Source organism: Gavialis gangeticus, unplaced genomic scaffold (genome assembly GCF_001723915.1).
Source record: "Gavialis gangeticus isolate Ggan-Ray unplaced genomic scaffold, GavGan_comp1, whole genome shotgun sequence".
Lineage (NCBI taxonomy): Eukaryota > Metazoa > Chordata > Crocodylia > Gavialidae > Gavialis > Gavialis gangeticus.
Window position 1 is genome coordinate 7300027 of NW_017729031.1, and position 10357 is coordinate 7310383.

At 37.8% G+C, this 10357-nt stretch overlaps 2 protein-coding genes across 5 annotated transcripts in view; both read left to right on the forward strand.

The window, feature by feature from the left end:
* Nucleotides 1-8322, forward strand: part of NMI (N-myc and STAT interactor) — a 10431-nt gene extending 2109 nt beyond the window's left edge. For 2 of the 3 annotated variants that reach the window (XM_019522428.1, XM_019522429.1), the window contains 8 exons: nucleotides 924-998; nucleotides 1141-1299; nucleotides 2162-2290; nucleotides 3499-3661; nucleotides 4158-4264; nucleotides 4389-4578; nucleotides 5138-5250; nucleotides 6019-8322. In XM_019522428.1, the coding sequence (XP_019377973.1) occupies nucleotides 924-998; nucleotides 1141-1299; nucleotides 2162-2290; nucleotides 3499-3661; nucleotides 4158-4264; nucleotides 4389-4578; nucleotides 5138-5250; nucleotides 6019-6219 (1137 nt within the window). In that variant the 3' untranslated portion in view covers nucleotides 6220-8322. The remainder of the gene's footprint in view (nucleotides 1-923; nucleotides 999-1140; nucleotides 1300-2161; nucleotides 2291-3498; nucleotides 3662-4157; nucleotides 4265-4388; nucleotides 4579-5137; nucleotides 5251-6018) is intronic. The other variant, XM_019522430.1, reaches the window with a different exon arrangement.
* Nucleotides 8323-9973: 1651 nt separating this feature from the next.
* Nucleotides 9974-10357, forward strand: part of RBM43 (RNA binding motif protein 43) — a 27197-nt gene continuing 26813 nt past the window's right edge. The window contains exon 1 of one of the 2 annotated variants that reach the window (XM_019522434.1): nucleotides 9974-9998. Coding sequence is in view for 1 of the 2 variants with exons in the window: in XM_019522432.1 (XP_019377977.1) it covers nucleotides 10317-10319 (3 nt within the window). In the remaining variant the exon portion in view is untranslated. Of the gene's footprint in view, nucleotides 9999-10271; nucleotides 10320-10357 lie in introns of those variants that run through there. The other variant, XM_019522432.1, reaches the window with a different exon arrangement.

A 10357-nucleotide genomic window follows, 5' to 3' on the forward strand; every position in this document is an offset into this window, starting at 1 on the left:
TGTGGGGGGGCCCCCCCCCCCCCCCGTTCAGCAAGATCAGCCATGGGGGAACTGAGGCAGCACCAGTTTCCCATGATCAGGACTTTTCCATGCCACCATTTTTATTTACCTTCAAGTTTTATGCCATCCTAAGTGAAACGAGACGTTTTATTTATTTTTCAACAGGTTGTTCTGAATCCTCTTTGCTCCTTCCTTGCCTCCCCCAATATTGCCACCAGCAGGGAGAAAATGGACCAAAGAGGTTTTTTTTCCATATTGGCGATAGGTCTAGCCTGCTCCTGAAGATAGTTGTGCATTTTTTCATCTTTATGCACTGTGAGTAACTCTGTTTACCCAAGTAGGACAACTCACATTGCATAAAGGGAGTGCTAATGTATTGGAAAGGTTAGGGCCTTTTCTTGGAAGAACAAGTGCGCAATTTGTCTCTAAAGTTGGCCATCAGTATTAGCCATATCCTTTTGGATATTTAGGCCCACATGTTTAATGACCAATACCTATTTTTGTGAGGGTTTTTTTACCCTTTGTAGCTAGAAAAATGATTCAGCAAGTTCCGTCTATATTATCAACATTTATTTAAGAAAAAGCAAGTTATTTCTTTTGCATAGTATGCTGGGGAAGAAGCTAATTCAAGAACTCTGGTGTTGTCAGAACTTCTGAATCAGCACGTTTCCTCCACTTTTCCTTGTGGTTAGTAAAATTGGTAGTGTTGCAGAGAAGCAAAGAAGGGATTGCAATCAAGAACTGATAATTGTATAACTATCAAGAAAAGACTTGATTCTTTTCACTTTAGCATAATTTGAACAAGGTTGACATGAGTTAACCCATTATTTATATGGGTTTGGCTCATTATTTAAAAAAAATTTAACCTTTCACTGTTAATATCACAGAATGGAAAAAGCATGTGCATTTTCTTTTCTCTCTAGAGCATAGAAGTCAATGATCTTTTGGGCTCACAGGTAGAAGTTGACCGTTGTAAAGAAGAATGGGAAAAATGGAAGGCAAGTTCTGCAAAACATATATTCCTGTTCCCATTCAAGTCTCTCAAAACAATTTTTTCCCAAAGTGTATTTGTTTAAACCTATTTAATAGTGTTTTACATATTCTAGTTAAAATATACTAAACCACTTTTTCACGACAAAGGAACAGCTTGAAAAAGCTGAAAAGGCAAAAGCTGAACTCCTCCTTTCAAAATTAAGCTGTGATGCAAAGAAAGAGACAGCACAAGACATGCTGATAAAGTTGAGGGAAACAGAAGAGGAACAGCGTAAGGAGACTTTTATGATAATGAAAGACCACGAGGTAATGGAAAACTTTACCTATGGCTGTCAAAGTTTGGGGAACAAAAGTAGGGGTGCCCTTCATGGGCAATATATTTTTCTCCTTTCATGTTAAATATCCCTCCCAGATTACAGTTTGTAGGACCAGGAAATTTAGCACTTTTTATTATAATTCAGAACTGACATATTGATAAACACAGTAATGTTGAAGAAATGAAGGCAAAGTTAAGAGTTTTATCATTGTAGGTAGAAAAAGATGACTAGGAAAATTAATCTTCCAGGCCCAAGGGTGTTCACTGACTTCTTAGTTTTTACATTTTGCTGTTTAACTGCTCTGTCAGGTTATGCCATGAAAATTTTACATCAAAACTTCCCAACACATCTTATGAAAACTTATGACTCAGGAGAGTTAACCTAAGATATACTGCACTATCTGAATCTTGGTTATCTGAATAGATATTTTTGTTTTCCTAACTTTAAGTGTTGGAATTGGGTAACTGTTAACTTTTTAAGCCTAATACAGCACTGCAACATAAATTGATACAGTACTGTAACTTGTAACTATTAGTATTGTATATAGTTCTACAAACTTTATTTAACAGTAATTAATAGAGATACAGAAGTTTGATACAGTAACTTTTAATTGGCATTAGTACTGCATGACAAAATGTTCTCTTTAAATTTTATTGTATTAAATACCTCAGCTGTTAAGTTAAACATAATTTTACATGCTGCACCATGTCTGCTTCCTCACAATATCCTTACAGGTTCATTGTACAAATTATTTTAGTTACTGGAATGGCTTTCTGATGAGTGCTTTACAAGGGGTTTGAATACCTGAGGGTGTACTGTAATTTCAATTCATGTAATTTTTTTTTCAACAGAAAAACCTTGAAGTAGTAGAGCAACAAAATATTGAGTTAAAGAGAGAGATTCAGAAGCTCAAAGATAATCTTGCTGCAGTTAATTTAAAACTTGCTGAGATGAATTCAAAGTGTTCACAGGTTATTCAGGTAATTTCTATTTTATATATTTCACAATTCACCTTTCAAGTGGACACATTTTCATTCTGCATTACTAAACTCTGGGGGCCAGACTTTCAGCTACTGTTTAGGTCAACCTCCATTGACCTCCTTTTAAAATGTAGCTATTACTTTGCTTCTCTTCCTCTATTTGGCAAAATTAATGAATGTGAGGAGAACAAAGGACATAGAAATAAAGTAAAAGGGGGCCATATGAGCTATTGTGGGAAAATGTGGAGGAAAGCTCACAATTATTAAATGACAAAACTGGAAATAAGAATTTAAAAATGAATAAGATGTGAAAATTAGTAATTTTCAAACATTTGCATTTTATATCACCATCAGAAAAGTCACATTATAGAAGACACATCCTTTACAGGGAAAAACATATACTGTAAGTTTAGTTTTTGTCAGATAGCACTCGGCACAATTATCTCATGTCTTGCTTCCTATAATACAAACTAGGAATAACTCTATTTGCAGGCAACAGTTTCATATGTTAAATGATATAGTCAGGGTCAGAACTATGTTTTGACTTCTTTGTTGCGAATATTCATCATAGACTTGGTAAAAACTTGGAATTTAAGTTTTGCAGAATAATTTGACATTTTGAAATGTTTTCATACCAAATTTGAATGAAGACAAATATTTTTGGCAATATTTAGTGAAATGGGTATTATAAACAAATTCTGTTTTTAAAAACTCATTCCAGACTTTCAGAATTGTTTCAAATATTATTCTTTTGTACAGTACTATGTAAAACTATATATAGCAGTCCTTTCATTATTGAAGAGTTAGAGTCAATGCAACACAAACTTTTAACAAAGACTTTGTAATATCTGAATATGTACAATGTTCTGTGATTGGTGTTACAGATTCTACAAATCACTGTTCTGAACATGCAGACAGAAACTCTGTTTACTTTAGGGTGAATTTTGCTGCACAAGGACAAAGCTCTGGTTCAAATTTTATTGAGAAGAAAAAATAAAAAACTTGTTGGCTAAATTCTTAGTGAAATAACATGTACAATTGTGCTGAGATCATTAGAATTGCATCTGGTTATACTAGCATTAAATTTAACCCAATTGTGTATTTGCCTTTAAAAAAAAAAACTGAAGTGAAAGATGCATATGATATTTTTTCCAGTTGCTTCATGAATTACAACTTTTTTATTTCTTGTCTTGGTTCTAAAATCTTAGATTAAAAAAGAGGTCTCCAAAAAGAAAATGAAGTTTACAAAAATGGAAAATGCTGTTAACAATGACACGGTTTTGAATACCCACTGCCTTTGTTGTGTAGCTGCCAAAATTCCATTCAAATTGAAGCAAGGAGAAGCTCTTCTCACTTTTGAAGATGAAGATGGTATGATGCATATTTTCAATATAAATATTTGTGTGTTTCACTTTCATAGCAAGGGATTTGTGAAGTAAACATTTACTTTATTCTGAAAAAAAAATTCAGAATAAAGGCAACTATGCAGAAGATGTTTTGCAGTCAAGTCACTGATTCAGAATAGTTATACGTGTGCCAAGGTTAGTAACCCTTTGGGCTAGCATTGTTAAAACACACCAGCTGCAGTAGCCTAGAAGGGAGTGACGTAGAAAGCAATGTGTGTCCAGCCACCTATGATTTCTCAGTCTGAATGACCTGGTTTAAAGCCATGTCAAGTGGGCACAGCAGTTGCTCAAAGAGAGGCTTTGACTCACACTTCTGGAGTTTTCAGAGATGTCCTCATTCCCACTGATTTCTTTTTTAGTAATGCTAAAGGAGAGTTGTAGCTAAAAGGCACTGCATAGTAGCTTTACTCTTATGAAGTTTGATTATAGGATCACTGTCTGAAACTTCTTTTCCTTTGTAGTTGCCCAGAAACTAATAGAAAAAGGTACACATACTGTGAACCTGGACAATGGGAAGACTGAAGTGAAAGCCAAGCCTATTACACTAGAAACAGGAGTCAAATTTGAGGTAATTGACAAACTAATATGGAAACTTTTGAGATACTGGAATAGTGTACAGTATTTTTTATTTTAGCTACTGTATTTGTAACAGATGCAGAGTGCATAAAACAAATAAAAACTATTTTTCTTAGCTTCATGTGATCATTTCTGGGAAGAAGATCAATGTATCTGAGGTACCAGATCTGCTAATACCTGACGAATGGATGAGAGACAAATTGGAACTAAATTTTTACAAATCGAAAGGAGGAGGAGGAGAAGTAGAGAATGTGGAATATGACAGAATTTCAAGAACAGCTGTCATCACATTCCTCAGACCTGGAGGTATTTTGTTTTGTTAGCTAAAGTTTTAGAGAGCTGGATTCTCCACTCATCTACATTGTAGTAGCGTGCACTGTTGACTTCAGCTGAATTATTCTTGATTTACTTTCAGTGAGGAGAGACTCATGCTCATAGTTCTGTAACCAAGCTGTATTTAATTACATTCTTTTCAGGTAAAAAACTTGATATTCAGTTTGTAAGTTTTGATATTTACTTGTATCTCAAAATCTATTCTTTCTTTGCATCACTGGACCGCTTTACTGGAAAAAAGTGGGAAAATATGTTTGGCTTTACTTTTCATTTCATGTTAATGTTATTGAAAATTTGACTAGATCTTCAGCTGGTGTGAGCAAGTAAAGGACTGCTAATATCAGTGGAGCTGCATCTGTTCATATCCACAGTGGACTTGTTCCACAAGTTTTTACTAAACACTTAATCAAGGATTTTATCATGAATTACATATAAGTTTTATATAAACGGATCAGATTATTACCTGATGCACTTGCAAAATAAGTCTTAGAATTTAATATTTATTTCTCATGTTCTAATTCTTTTTTTCCAGTTGCTGATAACATTTTGAGACACACAAAACATCCTTTCCAGTTAGATGGAAGACGACGCTCTGTTTCTGTTTCTGTTTCCCCAGTCATAGAAAAGCATTTAGAAAAGTTTCAGGTAAATTAATGAGTAAACAAGCTATGCTCTGGGACTGGGTGATGTAGACACAACCTTCTTGGTAACAGAGTTGCGAGGAAGCTGCTGTTGCTCTCAGCTTTGTAACAAGAGGGAATTTCCTATGAGTTGTTTTTCCAGTGATGATTCTAGGACTTGTAAAGGGACGCAAAAGAGACCAGCTTTTTTATCATGTTCTAGTACTGCAACAGCAATGCGCTTCAATGTCTATGTTAGTATAGACATCTATAACAGCCATAAAGCAGTAAGATGTGTCAATATAAACAGGCTACCACTTATAGCACTGATTCAACCCACTGTTGATAGTTTTAGCTGGTCGATGGAGCATCGGGTATGTTTAGACGAGTGATTCTCAACCAGGATGCTGTGGGAACCTTTTAAGAGTGCCATGTGATGTTAGCACTGTTACGTGTGCAATGGAGCCATGTTGATTTATTTCTGCTGAGATCTTGACCAGCTGTTATTTATAATAAGGAATTTACGACAGACAGGCTAAAGAGGACTGAATAAAGGAGTCTGACACTATAAGGTTCAAACCCTCCATTGATTTTTTTTTTTTTTTTTTTTTTTTTCCTCTTCAGTGGCAGACCTGGAACATAGTAAAAATACAAAGGTGAAAGCCAAGTTGATAGCAATATCTTCATCTGTACCACCATTTTTATTATGTATATCTATCAGTGATTTAATGTTTAATACCTGACATTATTCAGCAATTTTTTTATTTTATTTTATTTATTTTTTTCTCACCAGGCTTATTTTGGGATTTCTACAAGGACCATCCTACTCTCAGGAATTCAAGAGGTTGTGGAAGATGAGGAAAGCACACAGGACATCATTGAGATACATTTTCAGAAGCAAAGCAATGGAGGCGGGGAAATTGAGAATATCACATACGTATCAAACCAAACCAAGCAAGTCTGTTTTGAGGAGGATGTTGGGAAAGTTGCGTGAAGTACAGCAAATGGAGCCTTAACCTTTGCCAGACGCTTCATATTATCAGGGAGACATTTGGCAGAAATATAGCTTTTATAAAAATTATGCTTTCTAGCCTTATACATTTACTCTTGAAATGGAGCTGCCCTTTCGGTCTCTTTGTTTGTGATGGCAAACTCCTTTTGATCTTGAGAGCAGAACTGTCTGAAACTCAGTGAACCAGGTTTGCAGAGGTTCTTTGCATGTGCCAAGAACAAATTTCACACATGGCTGAGATATTCATTACAAAACTCATATGAAACCTTAGTTTGCCTTGTATACATGATTTTGTCAAAACCATAAATATTACAAATGCTTCAAACCTGAGCCCAGGCTACCTTCTGCAAATCTGACCGAGCTTCAGATTGGTAATAAAGCCACAAATGAATTAGACTTACCCTGACTTTGTCAGGAAAACTTTGCACAACTCTGCAGAAAAGTGCCTTTAGTTTTATATACTTGTTTTAACTAGCTACATTGGATAGCTCAGTTGACTCCCAACCTGATAAGGGTCTTGGGTGCTCCTGTAGTCCAAAGTATTATTTTGTAATTACATAAGATTTTTGTATCACATGACAGCAATTAAGAAAGTAAAATACTACAAACATGTTTATTATCTGGAAGGAAGGAGAATATACAGAAATGGCACCAGTTTATTCAACATGTTGGCACCTTCCTGGGCTATATTATGCTGTAGGGAACGGTACCAGAGCTGATTTGGTCTGCTTTTGACCCTTTTGAAATGCCATTATTTCTTCTAGGACCTGATCAAACTCTGAACTCTTAGCTCGTATCAGTTCTGCATCCTCTGCCTCCTCTCTGTCTGAAGGCTGTATTGCTTTTTGACAGGTCTTTTTCATGAACATTTGTATTGACAATTATACTGTTCCTTGATCATGCTCATTATGCTGCCTAATTTAAAAATACCCAGATGCTAGCTAAGAATATGACCTGGGCGTCATTTATTTTATGACTACATTAACACAATCAGCTTGTGAACATCACCGATGGATTTTAGTCTGCGTGACCTGTGCCAAACTACCACCCTTACAATGGAGGGTGTATGGAGAAGGTTAATTGAGGGTCACATGGAGAGCAGGACAAATTATGTCTTCAGTATTCTTGAACTAGAGACAAAAATATCTGCCATATGAGCAATTAGCTTTAACCCGTAAGGCACAATAAAATCACACTCCAGTTCAAAACAAAAAACTACAATATGTTGTACAGGGAAAGGTGGATAAAAGCACAGTTCAGATATAAGCAGCACGTTGGCAGGAAACTGAATTTTTTTGGTTGTAAAGCATGCAACAATGGAAATTAATTCCATTTAACATAGTCAATTTCATGAAATTCTTGAACATGATTTACTTTCTTGGTTTAAAGGATCTTACTGTGCAAATGCAATTCTGTGTTGTTCTCGTGTAGGAAAGGTATTAACAATATACTCCAACTATTGTAATTGTAATCACATTTAGGTTGAACATTCATAACAACTTAAATATCAAACTATCTAGAGAGCAAAAAAAGATGAGTATTGCTGATATTGATTTGCAACTGCTGTGTTAGGAGATTTGTGTGTTTACAGCTCCACTTACTGTTTGGTGCCTGCAAAGCGCTTATAGTGATTATACTAGCAACAAACATGAAGTGAATAATAAATAAAGTTATATGAATATGGAATGACTAGGGGAGGCCTGTATGCTTTGCTTACAAGCTTGAAAAATTTAATGCTATTCAGATCAGGTGCCCTAAACTGCAAAGAAAAAATGCATGAAGACTAGTAACTCTTGATATTTACACTATATCTCACTGATAAGCGTTGAGATATAAATCCTTAGAGAATAAGATTTAAATAGATGGTCTAATAAAGCTTATTGCTAGTGGGGCTAGTGAAAAGCTGCCCAACGTAAAACTCAGGTGATTTTTTTTGTGAGTAATCTTAAGAATCATAGTATTTGTGAATTTCTCATTTTGTACTTGATCTGTTGGTTATTCTTTTAAAGTATGAAACAGTCAAGTAAAGATGCCATATAAAGGTTGTTTTAATACAATAAAATGTTGCTATTTCTTTGCATTAGATACAGTTTCTGCCTATAACATAAAATTATACATGGGTAATAAATTACACACTTTGACAATATATTGGTAAAAGCATTGTTCCAAAATTTTCCCCTATGTGATGCAGTAAGAGTTAGAATTTATATTCTGTGGGCTGAAGTGTGCTAGAGAGGACAGCTGTTCAAAATTCCTTTGAGGAGAAGCCTTGGCTAGAGTGATAGTCTTATCTTGCATCTTTGGGACACATCTACATTCCACATCCCTGATCCCAATTGGTAAGTTTTGAGTCAAGCCTCGTACCTTGGCCTGCTCTGCTGCTGCTCAGCTACTGTGGAGGTTTGGGTGGGGAGGCTCCTGATACTGTTACACCTTTCCTTACCTATGTAGACCTAGGCAGAGTTTGGCCCAGAAGAGGTGTAGAATTTGAGCAAAGAAACTTATTTTCTATTTGAATACTAAGGGGAATGGATCTTTGGATACCTTCTTGGTAGATAAACAGGAATTGATCAAAGAAGTACCAGGCTGCCATCTGTTTCTCTTCCTGATGGGGAAAAATGAGCCTCAAGAATGGCTCGATGCTTGGATTAAAAAAGTTAAAAACTCTAAAATCCTTGGGAACATTTACTCTGTCAGTGGGGGCCAGCCTTTTTGGCAGGCATGCCACAAATTGGCCCCAGAGCCTTTGCAATTGCCACTCCAATTTTTTGCCCAATCTGTTGCTCTGCTTTCTGCCTTGTCTGCCACTAGGATCCCTGCTCTCTCCCTGCTGGGCTGCATGTGGCACGTGCGCTGCAGGTTGGTTATCCCTGATCTGCGTGGAAGGTAAGGAGCCCAGGGCTCTCTTGGAGATGATATGGTGTAGCTCGTTGTTCTTGGCCACACTCTTAGATAAGTTGTTTGTGAATAGGGTACTGATTCTGTCATCCATGGCTGCCCTTCAGTAGTTTTCCAGAAGCCTGCATAGATGCGTTTAAAGTATGGATCGGGGGTTACTACAACACAAAAATCTAATACTATAGTTTGCTTTCTTTTTAATTTGACTGCAGCAAAACTTAGCAGAACAGGAGAGGGCACCCTAATCCATCGCTATCCCTGTTACCCATACCATAAAAGCAGGACCGCATTCATACTGCTGTTCTAGAATTTAAAACATGCCGATCAAACTAGATGATACAGCTGATTCCACAATTCAATAATAATACAAGGGAAATACTAATTCCCATCTTCCATTGAAAAGTGCTTTGAGATCTAAAGATGAAAAGCCTTCCATGAGCTTTTGGTATCGTGATCTGAGAAAATGGCTTTAGGCCTCTGAATTTAGCAACTGAACTGGGAGGCTGAATCATCTCCAAAACAATCTGATATGTACTATGGTGCTAATATGGGCTATGATGCTAGATCTACCTCTCCATCTCTACCAGGGCCTATTGCACTCTGCAACAAACAGGGTCCAGCCGAAGTAAGAACTCACCTGTTTCTAAATGATCACTTCGGATCTTGTTGCACATTGCACTTTGAACATTTGACCTGGTCATCAGTGTTACTGCTAGCTCCAGTTCGGTGCAGTCACACCTTTGAGGCTAAAAACCTTCTTGGACTGTCCCTCACCCGCACAGCGGTGACTTGGCCCTGGAGGGCTGGCAGGCAGGGGTCTGACTAGGAGCTGCAGCGGCGACCTGTCAAGGGCTTTGCTCTAGGTAGGGGCGGGTTGTGCGGTGGGAACATGAAGCTGGGAGGGGTAATGAAATGAGAGGCGGAAAGGACACGGCGGTGTGAGAGAGGCGGTGAAAAGAAGCCTGCCCCTGAGGAGAGAACGATGGAAAAAACGTTAACGGAGAACTGAGGAGGAAGGAAGTGAACGGGGTCATGTGTTGATGCGCTGGGATGGCGGCGCGCGGCGCGGGTCGTGCCTGCCAGGGCGGCTGAGACGGGGAAGGCGGCACCGAGCGGCGCCCGCCCTCGCTCCCGGGCCGGGGCGGGGCTGCGGGGAAACGAAAGCGGCTCCGGGCGCGGACATGGCAAGTGACTGCTCCCCCGCCGGGGCCCTCGTGCTCGG